Source organism: Passer domesticus, chromosome 10, assembly GCF_036417665.1.
Source record: "Passer domesticus isolate bPasDom1 chromosome 10, bPasDom1.hap1, whole genome shotgun sequence".
Taxonomy (NCBI): Eukaryota; Metazoa; Chordata; class Aves; order Passeriformes; family Passeridae; genus Passer; species Passer domesticus.
The window spans coordinates 42,467,841-42,485,922 of NC_087483.1; the positions used below are offsets into that span (position 1 = coordinate 42,467,841).

An 18,082-nucleotide genomic window follows, 5' to 3' on the forward strand; every position below is an offset into this window, starting at 1 on the left:
TTTTAGCGGAAAAAAAAAAAAACCCAAACAAAATATTCACAACGAAATTGTTTTAAGCTAATTTAGAAATTAATGACAGCCCTGCAGGGGCTCAGCACGGCCACGGAATCACAACGAATGCCCACAGCTGCCTCAGGTGACACAAGTCATGAACCACAGAGGAACCAGCCCCAAAAAAAGGGAGAGGAAAATCCAGCAGTGTAACCCCAGCTCCCTTTCCGTGCCTCCCAGCAAGCTCCACGTCCAAGCTCACTGCCCACAGCCAGGGGATGCTTTATTTATTTAATTTAAAAATAAACCTTTCCTGCCAACTCAGCTGAAGTGGCTGAGGCTGTTCTCAGTTTTATCTGAGCCCGTGACTGCAGAAGTGCCAAGGACAAGAGAGCAGCCGTGCTTTGACTTCAGCATCTCAGCTGAAGGGCTGCAGGAGGAGCCAGCTGCAGGTTTGGAGCTGTCATTTCCAGTTCAACCACGATCCAAGGCAAGATTAGAAAGGGGGGAAAAATCCCTCAAAACCCAAAACAATCAAACAAACAAAAAACAAAGCAAACAAAAAACACTCACAAAAAAAAAAAAATAAGAAAACCCAGCACCCCCCCCACCATGCAACTCCTATGTCTTTGTCTTAATAAAAATCTGGGATTTTTCATTATTTGGTTACTCTGTAATTTATTTTAAGCAGCAATAAATACTAAAAATCATCCAGCTCCTTCCACACCGTGGCCCAAGCAGGGCTCCAGGGACTCAGCACTGCCCCTGCTCATTCCAGACCTCCTGTGTGCACTCACTTCAGGCTTTTGGGACAAATTACCCTAAACTTCACTAAAAACACAATCCAAACAGTTTCCCTTCAGAGAGTAAACAACAGCCAGACCCAAGTGCCACCAAACCCGGGAGCATTTCCAAAGCCAGAGCAGAGTTCCAAACCACCAGCTCCGGAGCCATTCCCGTTCCCAGCTCTAGACCCGGCTCAGGAAGGGGTTACCGGGCTCCAAGGGCACAACTCCCAGCCAATTCCCTGCCCGGGAATGTCCCGAGCTCACCTGGGGAAGGTGGGGTCAGCCCTGAGCACACGGGGACAGCCAGGGCAGCGCCGGGACGGGAGAGGGGATCCGCCTGCGGGGCATTCCCGGAGCTCCGGGCAGCCCCAGGGCACGGCACCGCCCGGCTGGGCACCTGGGCCGGGTCAGCCCCACTGGGCACGGGTCAGACCCACCTGGGCACGGGTCAGCCCCGCCCGGGCACGGGTCAGCCCCACTGGGCACGGGTCAGACCCACCTGGGCACAGGTCAGCCCCGCCCGGGCTGGGCTGGGCTGGGAACGAACCAGCAGCACCTGGGCAGCTGCAGATCCTCAGGTTGGGATTTGGGATTCCCTCTGCCATTCCCAGAATCCCTGACAGATCCTCAGTGCTGGGGTTTGGGATTTCCTTTCCCATTCCCAGAATCTCTGACAGATCCTCAGTGCTGGGATTTGGGATTTCCTTTCCCATTCCCAGGATCCCTGACAGATCCTCAGGGCTGGGATTTGGGATTCCCTCTGCCATTCCCAGAACCCCTGACAGATCCTCAGGGCTGGGATTTGGGATTCCCTCTGCCATTCCCAGAACCCCTGACAGATCCTCAGGGCTGGGATTTCCTTTCCCATTCCCAGGATCCCTGACAGATCCTCAGTGCTGGGATTTGGGATTCCCTCTGCCATTCCCAGAACCCCTGACAGATCCTCAGGGCTGGGGTTTGGGATTCCCTCTGCCATTCCCAGATCCCTGACAGATCCTCAGGGCTGGGATTTCCTTTCCCATTCCCAGGATCCCTGACAGATCCTCAGTGCTGGGATTTGGGATTCCCTCTGCCATTCCCAGAACCCCTGACAGATCCTCAGGGCTGGGGTTTGGGATTCCCTCTGCCATTCCCAGATCCCTGACAGATCCTCAGGGCTGGGATTTCCTTTCCCATTCCCAGAATCTCTGACAGATCCTCAGTGCTGGGGTTTGGGATTTCCTTTCCCATTCCCAGGATCCCTGACAGATCCTCAGGGCTGGGATTTGGGATTCTTTCTGCCATTCCCAGCATCCCTGGCAGGTCCAGGAATGTTTGGTTTGTAGCAGGAGCTGCAGACCCTCAGTGCTGTGGTTTGATCTCTCATTCCTGGAGATCCCTGACAGGTACAGGAAGTTTTAAGGTCCAGCCACAGAGTTCATCTGGTAATGATTAATGATTCAGACTCTCCTAAACCCACCTTAAAATATTTTTTTAAAATTAGGGATAAGAACCACAGAATCCTACAACAGTTGGAAGGCTAAAAGTCCATCCCATCCCACCCCTGCCACGGGCTGGGGCATCTCCCAGTGTCCCAGGCTGCTCCAAGCCCTGTCCAGCCTGGCCTGGGACACTTCCAGGGGTAGCAGCAGCATTTTTGGTTGGGAATGATGGACATTCCTGAGCTCTGGGGAATGTGGAAGTTGTTCCCACAAGATGCCAGTTCATTGCACAGAGTCTCTCTGGTGGCAGCACCCTGGCCAGGACACCCCAGGGACACCCCAGGGACACCCCAGGGACATCCCAGCATCCTGGGCTGTCTCTGGCCGCTGTGGGAGCATCATTGGAAGCCAGCAGTTGTGAGGCAGCTGCTGAGTGGAATCTGTGTCTGCACTGAGCCACGTCAGAGCAGATTAAACCAGCTCAGGGCTGGCTCAGGCCCTTCCTGAGCAGCAGCCTCGCTCTTCACAGCGATTTTCCCCAGCCCCAAAATAATCTGTGTGGAAAAGGTTGTGGAGCCCAGGCAGCCTGGAGTGAGTGCAATAAATGCCAGGGCTGCTCACACAGCCCAACGTGCCTGCCCGTCCCAGAGCCTCACATCTCAGCAGCTTGATTTGATTATCTTGATTATCAGCATCTGCTTTAGAGCCTCCCGCCATCAGAGAGGAGCCTTCAGCTCGGATCACAGCTGCTGTCTGTTCCCTGTGACAGAGCTGGCAGCGCCGGGCGCGGGCAGCAAACCTGGCTGCAGCAGCCAGAGCCCCGGGAGCGGCAGGGACAGGGACAGGGGAGAGCTCCTGGAGAAAAGGGGATCGGGGGCACCCTGTGGCTCTGCACAGCTCCTGCAGGAGGGCACAGCCGGGGGGTTGGGATCATCCCAGGGAACAGGGACAGGAGCAGAGGGAACGGCCTCAGGCTGGCCCAGGGCAGCTCAGGGTGGGCACAGCAGGAATTTCCCCATGGAAAGGGGCTCAGGGACTGGAACTGCCCGGGAGGGTTGGAGTGCCCATCCCTGGAGGTGTCCCAGGAACTCCTGGAGGTGGCAGTCGGGGCTCTGGCTGGGGACAGGGTGGGCACAGCTGGGACTCAATGACCTTGGAGGCTTTTCCAGCCTCAGGGATCCTGGGATTCTGTGTTCAGCCCCTCTGTGGGGCCAACATTTTATTCCTTTTCCTCCTCCTCTTTTCCCTTTGTGGATTGGAATTGGAAGCAGGAGGTGCTTGCAAAACTTTCCTGCAAATTTAGTCTGACCCTGAACAAATGCACCTTCCTTAGTAAACCAATTTGTCCTTAAAAATGTATTTACCTGAAAAAAACTGAACTTAGCTTAAGGAAATGAACTTAGTCTAAAAACAAAACTAAAGAAATTCACTCACACAAAAAAACCCCCAAACTTATCCTAAAAATTAAACTTGTCTTAAAAAATACACCTCACCTAAAACATTACACTCATCTTAAAAATGTAACATACCTAAAAAGTAACTTGCCCTAAAAACTGAAGTTATCCTAAAAACCTGAAGTTATCCTAAAAAACAAAACTTATCCTAAAAAATTATACCTATCCTAAAAAAACCCCTAAAAGGTAAACTTAGCTTAAAAATGAAACTTGCCCTAAGAATAGCCTAAAAAATGCATATATATATATACATATAATGTTATGTAATTCTATATAACGGTATAGAATAATTATGATGATTCTGTTATTATTATTAACACAAAAAAATCATCCAATAATAATTTATACATAATATATCTATATATAATATAGACATTATAGACATTAAATACAATGCTATATCTCAATCTTATTAATACCAATAATAATAATCACTGCACCACAATTAGAACAATATTAATTAACCAAAGGTGCTTTCTCCTCATTGCAGCTCCTGTTTCCTCCTGCTCCTGTGCCCAGGAGGAATCCCTGCCTGCAGCTCTCCCCTCCCAGAGTGCCTCCAGTGGAGCCTGTCAGTAGGAATGCTGTAGGGAATGGGAATGCTGTAGGGAATGCTGTAGGGAAGGGAATGCTGTAGGGAATGGAATGCTGTAGGGAATGGGAATGCTGTAGGGAATGGGAATGCTGTAGGGAATGGGAATGCTGTAGGGAAGGGAGTGATGTAGGGAATGCTGTAGGGAAGGGAATGCTGTAGGGAATGGGAATGCTGTAGGGAATGGGAATGCTGTAGGGAACACTGTAGGGAATGCTGTAGGGAACGCTGTAGGGAATGGAAATGCTGCAGGGAATGGAAATGCTGCAGGGAACCCTGTAGGGAATACTGTAGGGAAGGGAATGCTGTAGGAATAGGAATGCTGTAAGGAAGAGAACGCTATAGGGAATGCTGTAGGAATAGGAATGCTGCAGGGAATGCTGTAGGGAATGTTGTAGGAATAGGAATGCTGTAGAGAACGCTGTAGGGGATGGAATGCTGTAGGGGATGGGAACGCTGTAGGGGACGGAACGCTGTAAGGAATGCTGTAGGGAATGGGAATGCTGTAGGGAGCGCTGTAGGGGATGGAATGCTGTAGGGAATGGGAACGCTGTAGGGGATGGAACACTGTAGGGAACGCTGTAGGGAATGGGAACGCTGTAGGGGATGGAACGCTGTAGGGGATGGAACGCTGTAGGGGATGGAACGCTGTAGGGGATGGGAACGCTGTAGGGGATGGGAACGCTGTAGGGGATGGGAACGCTGTAGGGGATGGGAACGCTGTAGGGGATGGAACGCTGTAGGGGATGGGAATGCTGTAGGGGATGGAACGCTGTAGGGAATGGGAACGCTGTAGGGAATGGAACACTGTAGGGAACGCTGTAGGGAATGGGAACGCTGTAGGGAATGGGAACGCTGTAGGGCGCGCTGCCCAGCTCTCCAGGGCGCTGCCTGTGCTCCTGCAGCATTCCCCGGGCACTCCCTGTTCCCAGCCCTGCGGGAGCAGCCGTCCCTCCCCAGCTGTCCCGGACACAGTCCCGCTCTCCGCGAGTCCCAGAGGCGCAGGCAGCTCGGGACCCCCGGCCCTGCCCCTGCCCCTGCCCGGGCTGCCCCACAGCCATTCCCCAGGGAATTCCCGAGCTTTTGGGACGGGGGACTGCCCCGCCGCGCGGCCCGGCAGCACTAGGTGGTGTTGCAGGGTAGTTCTGGGGGAAATTGGGGAAAAGGCAGGAATTCTCTGCTGTTGCCCCTTCCAAGGCTCCAGACCTTCGTCCCAAAGGTGCTGCGGTGCCTCCGGCCACAGGGATGTTTGGGATCTGTTTTCCAGCCGCCCTCTCCACTGGAGGAGGTGGTGCCCGAGCATCCTTCACCCCCACATCCGAACATCCATGTCCAAACATCCCTGGAGATCACTCATCCCTCTGTCCCTCCAGGAAAAATCAGATTCCCTGCGGCCTCAGAGGGGTTTGGGTCAGGTATTTCCACATCCAGGGCTGAAAAAACCCAGGGACAATTCCTGTCACTCCAGGACATTCCTAAATCTCCAAATTTCACTTTTTTCTCTTGGTGGATGGATAAAATACTGGATGCAATTTCCAACCTGGATTATCACTGTCGGAACTCAACCCCCTGAAAGAAAGAAAGGAAATTTTCAATGAAATTTTTTTGGTTCAACATCAAAATATTTAGAACTTCAGAATATTTCAAATAAGAAAACATTTCAAGCATCAAAAATATTTCAAATCAAAATATCCTGAGCATTCAAAATAATTAAAATATCAAAATATTTCAAAATAATTCAGCTATTCTGGAAGGTGGAACACTGCCAGCTTCCAGGGGAATTTGTGTTTGGATGGATCCAGAAGGAATATAAACAGATAGGGGAGGTTTGTGGTTATCCCATGTTGCACACAAGTAGATATATCATAAAATAAAGGCCTTATAAAATATGCTTTAGGCCCTGCTGCTCTAGCCAAGGCAGCAGAAAGCTTGGAACTTCCCACGTGAAAAATCACAAGAGGGAAAGCAGTGAGCACAACAAACTGCTCTGGTACGAGAAGCGTTTGCACCTCTAATGAACAGGAAATCTGTCCATGGGAATCAGTGAACAAAACGTGTGAACTAACCAAAAACTGAGAGCTTTGACTGGCACACACCCTGGCCATTACAGAGCAGTAAAATGAGTGTCAGGTCTAACACAGCCTTCTGCACTTCCTGTAAATACGAGCTTTGTGAATAAAGAATTGGTTTTTCTGCATTTTTCACTCAGGAGAACCTGAGTCCTCTCTGCCTTCCTGCAGCAGCCCCAGACCTTGCTCCTGCTCCTGCCCTCAGAGCCACAGAGACCAAACGAGGCCAAGAGCTCCAAGGCCAAGGTTGGTGAGCACTGGCAGGGGCTGCCCAGGGAGGGTTGCAGTGCCCATCCCTGGAGGTGTCCCAGGAATTCCTGGAGGTGGCACTCGGGGCTCTGGGCTGGGGACAGGGTGGGGATGGGCACAGCTGGGATTCTGGGACCTTGGAGCTCTTTTCCAGCCTCATTTCTGGGATCCTGAGCACCAGAATCCCCAGGCTTTTCCCAGAAGGGAATATCCACCAATCCAACCCAGCAGCAGAGGTGTCCCTGCCCAGCCCCTCTGGCAGGGAACATTTTGTGTTCCCACAGCCCCAAACTCTTCACACCAACAACAGAAAAGGAGCCCTGGAAGTCCTTAAAGCCCCATTTTTGTATATTGGGGGAAAATCCTTCCTGGCAAGGGGGCTCAGGGATTGGAACTGCCCAGGGAGGGTTGCAGTGCCCATCCCTGGAGGTGTCCCAGGAACTCCTGGAGGTGGCACTCGGGGCTCTGGCTGGGGACAGGGTGGGCACAGCTGGGATTTGATGATCCCAGAGGGCTTTTCCAGCCTCAGGGATCCTGGGATTCTGTGCCTGAGCCAGATCCAACCCTCGTGGTGTAAATCCCCCCATGAACCCCAACATTTCCAGCCCTGTTTTCCTGCAGCTGTGCCCTGTCCCCCTCCCAGTCCCAGGAATTCACCCCTGTGCCAAAGTGCTGCTCCTGCCGCCCCCACCCCGTGTGCCAGAGGTTCTCCTGCATTTTTCATTATTCCAGCCCTGAAGGAAATCCTTAATGAGACATTTCCCCAGCCTCTGCTTTACATTCTGCCCGTGGCATAATGAGGCCGGGCTGGGAGGAAACGTCCCCAGCACTTCCAGCACCTCCCACTTCCCACTCGCAGCCCTGCTGCTGGGATTTCTCCCTGCTGGATGTGGGGAATTTATCACAGCTATCAATAACCCCCGTGGCAAAGGCAGCTCTGCCATCCTGCTTTTTCTTTTTTTTTTTGGGGTTGGAAAGGATTCCTGCCCGTTTATCCTCAGGAATACTGGGGGATGATTGCAGTCTGATAAATCCAGCAGCAATTTCTGCCTCACTCCCAGCCCCTCCTGAGGATGTTTCCCACTTTGGAGCTGCTCAAACCTTTACCAGAGCGATTCCAAACGCATTCCAAACCTTCCCAGGGAGGTTTTCCAGCCGGGCTCTGCTTCCCACAGAACCCAGGGCTGGAAGTTTCGTGCCTTCAGCTTTCCAGTGATGTCCTAATTAAAGAGCAGTGAGATTTATGGGGAGATGCAGCTTATTAGGCTAATTTGGGCAGCTGAGAGGCAGCCCACGTGTTGGGCTCGTTTAAATCCCGGGAGCCGATGGCACCGGCTGGGAATTTGACTTTCACTTCACTACTTTTAGTGGCATTCCTATGGCTTGTGCCAGGTGCTCGTGCACAGCCCGAGGAAGGTCAGAGGATATCCACGGATCCGTAGATTTCCCTTCCAGGACACCCCCACCTGCACAAAGAGCACTGGCATTTTCCTCACGGTGAAAAACGGCTCTGGGGACTCACGGCTGGCTCCGAATCCTTCTCAGAGTGGCAGAATTTGTCAAAATGTGCCCCAAAATCCTCTTTTTTCAGCCCATTTTCCTGTTACATTTTTGTTTGGGACAGGTGAATTTGCTGTTTGAAGTGTGGGGTCATGGAGAACTCTCTGTGTGCCCTGCAAACCTCAGGGATTCATTCTGAGTTTCAAAGTCTCTGCTCAGTTATCTGCAGCCCTCCTGAACTTTCAGCACATTTTTAGGGTATCTCAGCCATTATTTTGGATTTTTTAACCCTGACAGATCATTTATTTCTGTGGCTGAGACCCAAAATCTGCATCCCAAGTGTGACAAAGGCAACCAGAGGCACCAGGAGGATGAAAATCCTTTTTCTCCTTGCAGTGAGCACAGGAGCAAAACCTTCCCTCTGCCCTAACTCCAACACAAACGGGAGCTGCTCCCCTGGTACAAAGAAATATTCCCCACCCTTCAAACCCACTGGAAGAGCATAAGGAGGGATTCACACCCACTGGAGTCTGGGTATTAAAAAAGTCCAATTCTCTGTGGAAAATAAGGGAGATTTTAACATTTACCCATTTCTGTTCCTGCATCCTTCCTGCACAGCAATGCTCCCACTGAACTCCTCTTTTCTTTGGAAATTCTTAGGAGAAAACAGCTCTTTTCAAAAGGGGAGAGATGTCTGATGGGCAGAACGGAGCTCCTCTGACATCCCACTTCTTTTCCATTCCCCAGCTCTTGGGGAAGGTTTCCCAGCCTCCTCTCCCCCTCTCCCGAGTCTCCCTTTCTTTTCCCAAACATGTGCTACAAATACCAGGCTTGTTTAGTCCTGGCTTTGCCCCTGGGAATCCTTCCTAAGCCTGGCGCAGCCTCGGGCCCGCCCTGTCCCGGTGTAATCCCATCCCTCCATGAAATTCATCCCGTTAATCCCATCCAGAGCAGGAGCGGGAGGGGTTGGGAGGAGCTGCTGAGCCCCGGGGTACAATGGGATGACTCGGGAAACTCCGAGTCGGGAATGAGGGAAAACCTCATTGCCATCCAAAGGGGAGCACTGCGTGATGGGGGAACCGACTGCTTAAAGCTGCTGGGAGGCACCGAGCACCTGCCCGGGCAGGAATAAAATAAAATAAAATAAATAAAATAAAATAAAATAAAATAAAATAAAATAAAATAAAATAAAATAAAATAAAATAAAATAAAATAAAATAAAATAAAAATTTTAAAAAATACAAAATAAAATAAAAAACCAAATAAAAATAAAAAACCAAATAAAATATAAAAATAATTAAACAAAAATTATACAATAAAAGATATAAAATATTAAAAATAATAAAATAAAACATCAAAATTAAAAATAAGAATATTAAAACAAAACAAACAAACAAAAAAACCCCTCCTAAAACAAAAAACAAAAACCCCACCAAACAATAAAAATCCCCAACCCAAATCTAAACTAACAAACAAAAATCCCCCCAAACAAACCAACAAATCCCCCCACAAAAGCCCCCAAAGCAATGAAGAAATTTAAACCTCCCCAAAGATGACAGGCATTGCAGAATCCCAGGAAAACAGAGTGGCTGGGATTGAAGGCACCTCTGGAGAGCATCTCACCCCAGGATCCCATCCAGGGCTTGGACAGCTCTGGAGAAGGAGACCCCAGAGCACTGGCAAACCTTCTCCAGCCTCCCCCCCAGCATCCCAAGGCTCTCCCGTCCTCACCTCCATGGGCCGTTCCACGGCTGGGTCTGGCAGGAAGCCCTGCAAGCTGTGGGATGGTTTGGGCTGGAAGGGGCTTTAGGGACCACAGGGCCTGACCTGGGCCAAGCTCTGCTGCCCCGGGAGTGCTGGGAAAGGTCAGACCCTCTGGATGGACCAGGCTGCCTTGGGAACGCCCCAGGCCACCTCTGGGGAGGGCCAGGCTTTGTCCCCTCAGCTGTCACCTGCACAGTGACACAACCTTCAAACGGTGGCACTTCTTCGACACTTCCCCCAAACGGATTTTCCTGTTTTTCTCATTATCCATTTACCATGGAGTAGTGGATCTGTGGCTGTAATCCCAGCCCATCCCATGGATCCCATCATACCCCATGGATCCTGTCCCATGGATCCCACCCCAATGATCCCATCCCACCCCAATGATCCCATCCCATCTCATCCCATGAATCCCATGCCATGGATCCCATGCCATGGATCCTATCCCACCCCAATGATCCCATCCCATCCCATCCCATCCCATCCCATTATCCCATTCCATCCCATGGATCCCATCCCATCCCAAGAATCCCAACCCATCCCATACCACTGGCAGACAGGGAAGAGCTTTGGGACCCTGTTTGGGATAAGCTCCTCTCCAATGAATTCCCAATCCCAACAGTCCCAGAGATCCCAGCACCCCTGGGCTGCGCTGATGAAAACGGGAGTTCCTCTGCCAGATCCAGGGATTTAGGAGCAGCGCTCCCGTTTCCTCAGGTGCCACATCCCAATAACTGCGGTCCCCGAGCCCAGCGGCACAGAGACAGCAGCCCGGGGCTGGGGGATGTCCCCTCCCGGCTGGGGGACGTCCCCTCCCGGCTGGGGGATGTCCCCTCCCGGCTGGGGGACGTCCCCTCCCGGCTGGGGGATGTCCCCTCCCGGCTGGAGGACGTCCCCTCCCGGCTGGGGGATGTCCCCTCCCGGCTGGGGGATGTCCCCTCCTGCCTCATCCCCATGGCCAGCACGCCCCAGCCCGGCAGCGCCGCCGGAGCCGCGGCAGTGTTTGTCCTGATCCAATATTTGACTCATCCCGCTCATCCCCGGCAGTGTTTGCCTTATTCCCGAGCGGCTCCGTCCTGTGTTTGCCAGGCTCCTTCCCTCGGAGCTGGAAACGCCTCTCACCCGGAGTGTGCGGCACGGAAAATCCCGGGAAGGGCCGGGCCAGGGAATTGCCAGCGGCCGAGCCCCAGCCCTGCCGCCCGCAGCCCAACAATTCCCTGCCCGAATCCAGGGGGAAAGGGCTGCAGGGCTTTGGGAAGTGTTTCAACCCCGTTCCCAACGCCAGGACTGGCTCAGCTGGCCCCGGGTTGTCCTCTCCATCCTGATCCTGGGCAATTCCACTGAGGAGAGGACAAACAGCCACCCAAACACGGGATCGGGGCAGGAGGGACCTCTGGGGTCTCCTCTGGGGGCAAGGAATGAAGGGGGAAGGAGGAAAAGGGAAGGAGGGGAAGGGGAAAAAGAGCAGGGAGAAGGGAAAGGGAGAGGAGGATGCAGGAGGGGAAAGAAGAGGAGAGAGAAGGGAGAAAAAGAAGGGAAAGGAGGGGGGAAAGAGGGGGAAAGGCAGGGAAAAGATGGGGGAAAGAAGATGAAAAGAAGGGGGGGAAAGGAGGAGGATAGGGGGAAAAGAAGGGCAGAAAACCCAGGATTTCCCCCTCTGGGTGTAATTTAACACCTTTCACTCCCTCTTTCCCGTCCTCTCATCTCTCTTACTACAAATCATGGCTTGCCTTTCATGCTGAGGACCAGGCTGGAAGGTGGCAGGGAGAATTCATGGACAGAGATGACAAAAAGCTTCTCTCTGGATATCTCAAATACTCCACAATATTCCTGAGCTGGAAGTTCTTTCCGGAGTTTTGCTTGAAATAATAAAATAAAAAAAATTAAAAAATGTTCAAAATCAGCGGTGACCTTAAACCAAGGAAATTGTGCCCATCCCTCCCTCCCCTGCTACGGAGGAGCAGCCCTGGCAGCACGGAGCCCAGGACGTCAGGAATTCACAGGCACCAGCACTTCCAGAAGCCTTCTTGGACAAGGTTTCTGTTTAATTGGCTTAAAAAGCCACTCTTCTCCCACACAGGCTCCTGCAGAGCCATCTGTGCAGGGAATTGGCAATCTGGAGAAGGAGTCTGTGAAGGAATTCGCCCTGCTCGGCGCTGCTGGATGCTGGGGGGAGGAGAATTCCAGAGGTGGTGCCCAGCCGGGACAGCCAGGGCACAGCCAGGGCTCCAAAGGGCACTGGGAATTCCAGGGGCACTGGGAATGCCATGGGCACTGGGAAAGGCCTGGCCCATGGGCCAGGACAGAGAGGAAACCCACGGGGAAGGAGTAGTTGGGCCCTTTCAGGGTAACTGTGGTGAGGAGGTGAAAATTTGCATTCCTCATTTTCTCTGGATAGAGGAACTTGGGAAGAACAATTAAGAACTTGGGAATTCAGGATGAAATGGGGAGAGGAGCAGGGAGAGTTGAAGGAAATGCCTCACAACTGCTTCATTTCCATCACTCCCAGGTCCAAACCTCTGCCAAGCAACCACAGCCTGTGCAGATGGAGCTCCTGCTCCAGCAATTCCAGCTGCCGCAGGACAGCAGGGAAAAGCTGAGGGCTGGAGCCAAACCCACAGAGGAGGTTCCAGGGATCTGCCTGGGAGTAGAGCACCAGGAGCTGCCAGCAGGAACAGTGGGGGCTCATCCATCCATCCATCCATCATCCATCCATCCATCATCCACCCATCCATCATCTATCCATCATCCATCCATCATCCATCCATCATCCATCCATCCATCCATCCATCCATCCATCCATCCATCCATCATCCATCCATCCATCATCCATCCATCCATCATCCATCCATCCATCATCCACCCATCCATCATCTATCCATCATCCATCCATCATCCATCCATCATCCATCCATCCATCCATCCATCCATCCATCCATCCATCCATCCATCCATCCATCATCCATCCATCCATCCATCCATCATCCATCCATCATCCATCCATCATCCATCCATCCATCCATCCATCCATCCATCCATCCATCATCCATCCATCCATCCATCCATCATCCATCCATCCATCATCCATCATCCATCATCCATCATCCATCCATCATCCACCCATCCATCCATCCATCTATCCCTCATCCATCCATCCATCCATCCATCCATCCATCCATCCATCCATCCCTCATCCATCCATCCATCCATCATCCATCCATCCATCCATCCATCCATCCATCCATCCATCCATCCCTCATCCATCCATCCATCCATCCATCCATCCATCCATCCATCCATCCATCATCCCCCATCCATCCATCCATCCATCCATCCATCCATCCATCCATCATCCATCCATCCATCCATCCATCCATCCATCCATCCATCCATCATCCATCCATCCATCCATCCCTCCATCCATCCATCCATCCATCCATCCATCATCCATCCATCCATCCATCCATCCATCCATCCATCCATCATCCATCCCTCCATCCATCCATCCATCCATCCCCTTTCCCAGTCCATGTCCATCCCATGCCCCCTGGTGCCACTCTGGGCCCCACCCCGGCCCAAGGCAGGCCAAGCTCCAGCCTCCAATCCCATCCCTGCCAGGCTCAGCAGGGATAATAAAGGGATACTTCAGTGGGGTTCCCTCAGCCAAGCCATGCCCAGCAGCTTTGGAGCTCTCTGCATCCCTGGTCAGGATTCAGGGCAGAGCCTGAGTCCCTGCTCCCAGCCCTTTCCCCTTCCCGGGAGCAGGGGCTCCAGGAGAGCGGCTCACCGCAAATCCGAAAATCCGCAGCATTTCTCACCCTCAGGGAGGGGCCTTTCCATGGTACCAACAATTCCCGAGGGCATTCCAGCAGGGAGTCATCCTTCCAGCAGCACAAATGGCTCCAAGGGGGACTCAGCCCTGCAATTAAAGCTTTCAGAGCAGTGAGCGCTCCTCCAGATGAAATCCCGCAGGCACACAGCCTGAGGCACGCAGGGTGCTCACTGAACACACACAGCCATCGCACCGAGCTCCTCATTTCCCGGGATCCGCCCCACACCCAGCAGCACTGGTGGATTTGGGATCGGGGCTGTGCTGCCCTCTGCCCCTGACAGGGTTTTCAGCAGGGTTTAACCTCACAGAGCTGATCTGCTCCTGAGGATTTTGGCAGTGGAGTTCTGGCAAACCATGCTGGGCACGAGGATCCAGCCCCTTTGGCATTCCCACTTCTCCCACCTCACTTTTCCAGGGGGTCCCGTGGCTGTGTGATCCCTCGGAGAGCCAAGGGAATGGGGTTAAGGCAGGAAATGGGGTATTGAATTTTCTTCAGCCTCAATGAACTGGTTCACCTTGATTTGGGAATGGAGAAAGGGAAAATAAGAGATGGGAGGCAGGAAATAAATGGGAAATGAGGGGATTTGGAAAAATTCATCAGCAAAAGTAACTGGGAAAGAGTGGGAGAAGCACATGGAGGGGAGCCCAGGACTGCACCCAGTGGCCACAGGGGTGGTGAGAGGGAAGTGGCCCCACGGAGGGGATGAACACAAATCCCAGGATCCCTGAGGCTGGAAAAGCCCTCCCAGCCCATGGAGTCCCAGCTGTGCCCATCCCCAGCCCAGAGCCCCGAGTGCCACCTCCAGGAATTCCTGGGACACCTCCAGGGATGGGCACTGCAGCCCTCCCTGGGCAGTTCCAATCCCTGAGCCCCTTTCCATGGGGAAATTCCTGCTGTGCCCACCCTGAGCTGCCCTGGGCCAGCCTGAGGCCGTTCCCTCTGCTCCTGTCCCTGTTCCCTGGAGCACAGCCCGACCCCCCGGCTGTGCCCTCCTGGCAGGGAATTCCAGAGAGGGAAAAGATCCCTGGGGATCCTCCTGTGCTCCAGGCTGAGCCCCTTCCCAGCTCCCTCAGGGATTCCCCAGCCCCTTCCCGGCTCCCTCAGGGATTCCCCAGCCCCTTCCCGGCTCCCTCAGGGATTCCCCAGCCCCTTCCCGGCTCCCTCAGGGATTCCCCAGCCCCTTCCCGGCTCCCTCAGGGATTCCCCAGCCCCTTCCCAGCTCCCTCAGGGATTCCCCAGCCCCTTCCCGGCTCCCTCAGGGATTCTGCAGCCCCTTCCCAGCTCCCTCAGGGATTCTGCAGCCCCTTCCCAGCTCCCTCAGCCACTCCTCCTACGCTTTAATCCCCACTGACCCTCTCAGGGATTGCTGGCAGTGTCCTGGATCAGCTCCCCAGCCTGGCCAAACCCCCTGATCACAAATCTTGAGACACAGGGAACAAATCCCAAAGCCCTCATGTCCCCTGGAGCTGGTGGCACCTGCTCCTAAATCAGGGCAGGTCCAGCCCCAGCCCTGACTGTGGCACCCCAGGAGAGCTGAGCTGTATTTTCCTCACGTGCCACATTTTTGCAAAACCCCAAAGAGGAGATAAATAAACCCCCATTAGTGGCAGGCTCAGCCCCTGGATGAGCACAGGTTGGAGTGCCCGAGTTCCGAGGAGATAACAATTACCAGCAAGTCATTACTTACAAACAGGATAATTTTTCAAGCAAGCCTGAATGAGTCTGCACATTCCCAGCCAGCAAATAGCTTTGAGAACCCTCTGAGCTGGAAAAAACCATTGTGAATCCCCAGCATCTGCTCTGCTCTAAGTGTATTTTAAAAAATATTTGTTTAGGCCGATAATGTAAAGAGGGAACCACGGCTCTGAGTGTGGCTGAGATGTTTAGCCCGTGGCTAAACAGGATTTTCCTGTTCACAGTTATGATTTCGTGTTTGGCCATAATAAAAAGCCTTGATGAAAAATATAGATGTTCCCAGCGTGAGCACTGTCACATCACTGGTTTATAAATAAACATGGATTATGTTCAAAAGCCTCCCTAAGCACGGTGACCTGGCAGTGCAACGCCTCCCCCAGCCAGCCCTGAGCTCCCGAGGGATGCTGCAGCTGCTCCAGGGAATTCCAAGCTTCCCTGCCCACAGCAGGGGCTTGCAACTGCGGGATCTTTATGGTCCCTTCGACCCCAAACCCTTCTGGGGTTCTGCCGGGGAGGGGAACGGCTGTTCTTCCCAAAGCTCAGGAGGAAGTTCTGGAAATAAAACTCGGGGGGTTGGGAGGGTTTGGGAAGCACAGAACACCAGGGGTGGTGGAGCTGTCCCAGCCTCTGCAGCCTTTAGTGTGCTCCCACAGAAATAAAAAATGGGGCTGATAGAACAGGGGGAGTGACTTTATATGGGCAGAGAGTGATGGGACAGGGGGAATGGCTTTAAGCTGGAAGAGGGCAGGGCTGGATGGAGATTGGGAATGCCTGGCTGGGCTGGAATTGCCAGCACAGCTGGGGCTGCCCTGGATCCCTGGCAGTGCCCAAGGCCAGCCTGGACACTGGCACTGCCTGGGACAGCGGGAGGTGTCCCTGCCAGGGCAGGGTGGCACTGGTGGGATTTCTGGTCCCTCCCAGCCCAGCCCACCCTGCAGCCCCTGTGCCCAGGGTTTTGTGGCAGAGCCCAGGGAGCACAGCACAGCGTCCCCATCGCTCCTGGGGGAGGAATCCCAGCTCTTCCCTGCACTCCCTCCTCATCTCCCGCAGCTGCCTCGGCCAGCTCTCCCCTCGTGAGAGCCCACCAGGGCTCATTCCCCGACCTCCCGAGCCCAAATCCCGCCTTCCAACCCCCTTCCCCTCCTCCTTCAGGGTGCCTGCTCTCTGCTTGTCACTTCTTTTGCTGGGAAGTGTCATTTGTTTACCTTTTTTTTCCCCCCAGTGCTGTGAAATGATGGCTCCAGCACCAAGGTGCTGGTAAATGACAACCTAATGGCCAAGCTGAGTGTGCTCTAACAGTAAAAGAAAGAAATCACTAATCAAAGTCTCTCAAATTATATGGAATACTGACAGCTTTTTATGCTGTTTTAATTAAGTACACTGTAATTTAAACCACTGAACCATAACAACCCAACGTTTAGTGTTATATCCCTGGGAGAACTTTAAAAATATGCATAATTCTGCCTGCGAGGTAATTGAGGGATATTTTTGGGGTGGTGGGGGTAATTAAAGGTTATACAGGAGAGTAATAGGAATTTTACTCGGGTGCTGATGGTGTCAGCAGCTGTGCTAAAAGCTCCTCGGGAAGGCGATTCCTGTGCCCAGCTGAGGGTCCCCCGTGGTTTTGGGGGCTCGGGGGGGCCCTGGCAGCTCCTGGAGCCCGGGCAGGTGCTGAGGGGCTCCTCTCCTGCATGGGCACCTCCCCTGGCCCCAGGAGCAGGGGGAGCAGGGGAAGGGATGGATTTGTGCCCGGGGCAGGTCAGGGGTGGCCCTGTCCTGGCTCAGGGCCCTGTGCTGGGGCACAGACGTCGGGGCTGGGGGGATGAGGATGGAGGAGCAGGAGGGGAGGAAGGCAGCCCTCGGTTATCCCAGAGCAGGATGGGTCCCCCAAGCCCTGGGGGATTCCAGAGCCACCCGGAGAGCTCCTGGGCACAGAGGAGCCAGCCCAGCCCTGCTCCCCTGGGCAGGAAGGGACAGCAGGGCTGGGGTGATGGGGATGGGAGAGGGCAGGAAATCAGCCCGGGCTGTCCCACAGCACAAAAGGGTGTTCCCAGCACGGGTGGGGAGTCCTAGGACATTCCAGAGGCACACGGGGGTCCTGCCTGGGCGCAGAGGAGCCAGCCCAGCCCTGCTCCCCCGGGCAGGAAGGATGGGAGCTCCAAGCCTGGGCATCCCCCGAGGGGCAGCGTTTGCCCCACACCGAGGTGCTGGCAGCCCCCAAAGCTGCCGGGCTGCAGAGCTGCAGCTGCCACGGGATGTACAGGGAGATTCAATGTGAAAAGTGGAAGATAATGTGCTCACACACTAATGGGCACTGAACTAGACACAGGCTCATTTTTCACATCATGTCATCTCTAAGGTTTGAATAAAAAGTAATGGCGAGAATGAGCCTGGATCTATCTCAGACATTATCATTTGCCTCCTCAGTTTTATTTGTGTTGACTTGTACAGTCTCAGGAGCTGACAGTGTGCGGGCCCCCGGATCAGTGTGAGTGATAATACACAGCACATTACACTGCTGGTGACAGCTCCTGTTCCCCGCGCTGGCATCTGAGCGCCGCGCATCTCCCTCCGTCAGCTCAAATGCTGCCAGCTGACAGCAGACAGGAGCTCACCGAGGGGACATCACAAACCCTGTCTGTTATCATTTCACCACATAAACTGCAGTTTCCAGGGGATCGTGTTCGGGAAATTAGTGTCAGTCAAACTTTGGGGGATTTTTTTTT

At 53.3% G+C, this 18,082-nt stretch overlaps 2 protein-coding genes across 2 annotated transcripts in view; one reads left to right on the forward strand and one right to left on the reverse strand.

Moving 5' to 3' along the window:
- GALNT13 (polypeptide N-acetylgalactosaminyltransferase 13) overlaps positions 1-18,082 on the forward strand; it is a 308,398-nt gene that overhangs the window by 107,067 nt on the left and 183,249 nt on the right. The gene's annotated exons all lie outside the window — the stretch shown is intronic.
- LOC135309474 (BCL-6 corepressor-like protein 1) lies at positions 4,227-9,403 on the reverse strand. Its single transcript, XM_064435574.1, has 2 exons — positions 7,672-9,403; positions 4,227-5,815 (listed from the first exon to the last, which is right to left on the reverse strand). Exon 2 carries the CDS (start codon positions 5,547-5,549, stop codon positions 4,227-4,229), a length of 1,323 nt encoding a protein of 440 aa, XP_064291644.1. The 5' UTR covers positions 5,550-5,815; positions 7,672-9,403.

Coding starts and splice junctions, on each gene's coding strand:
- LOC135309474 (XM_064435574.1), bottom strand. CDS start 5,549: ATGCTCGGGCACCACCTCCTCCAGTGGAGAGGGCGGCTGGAAAACAGA.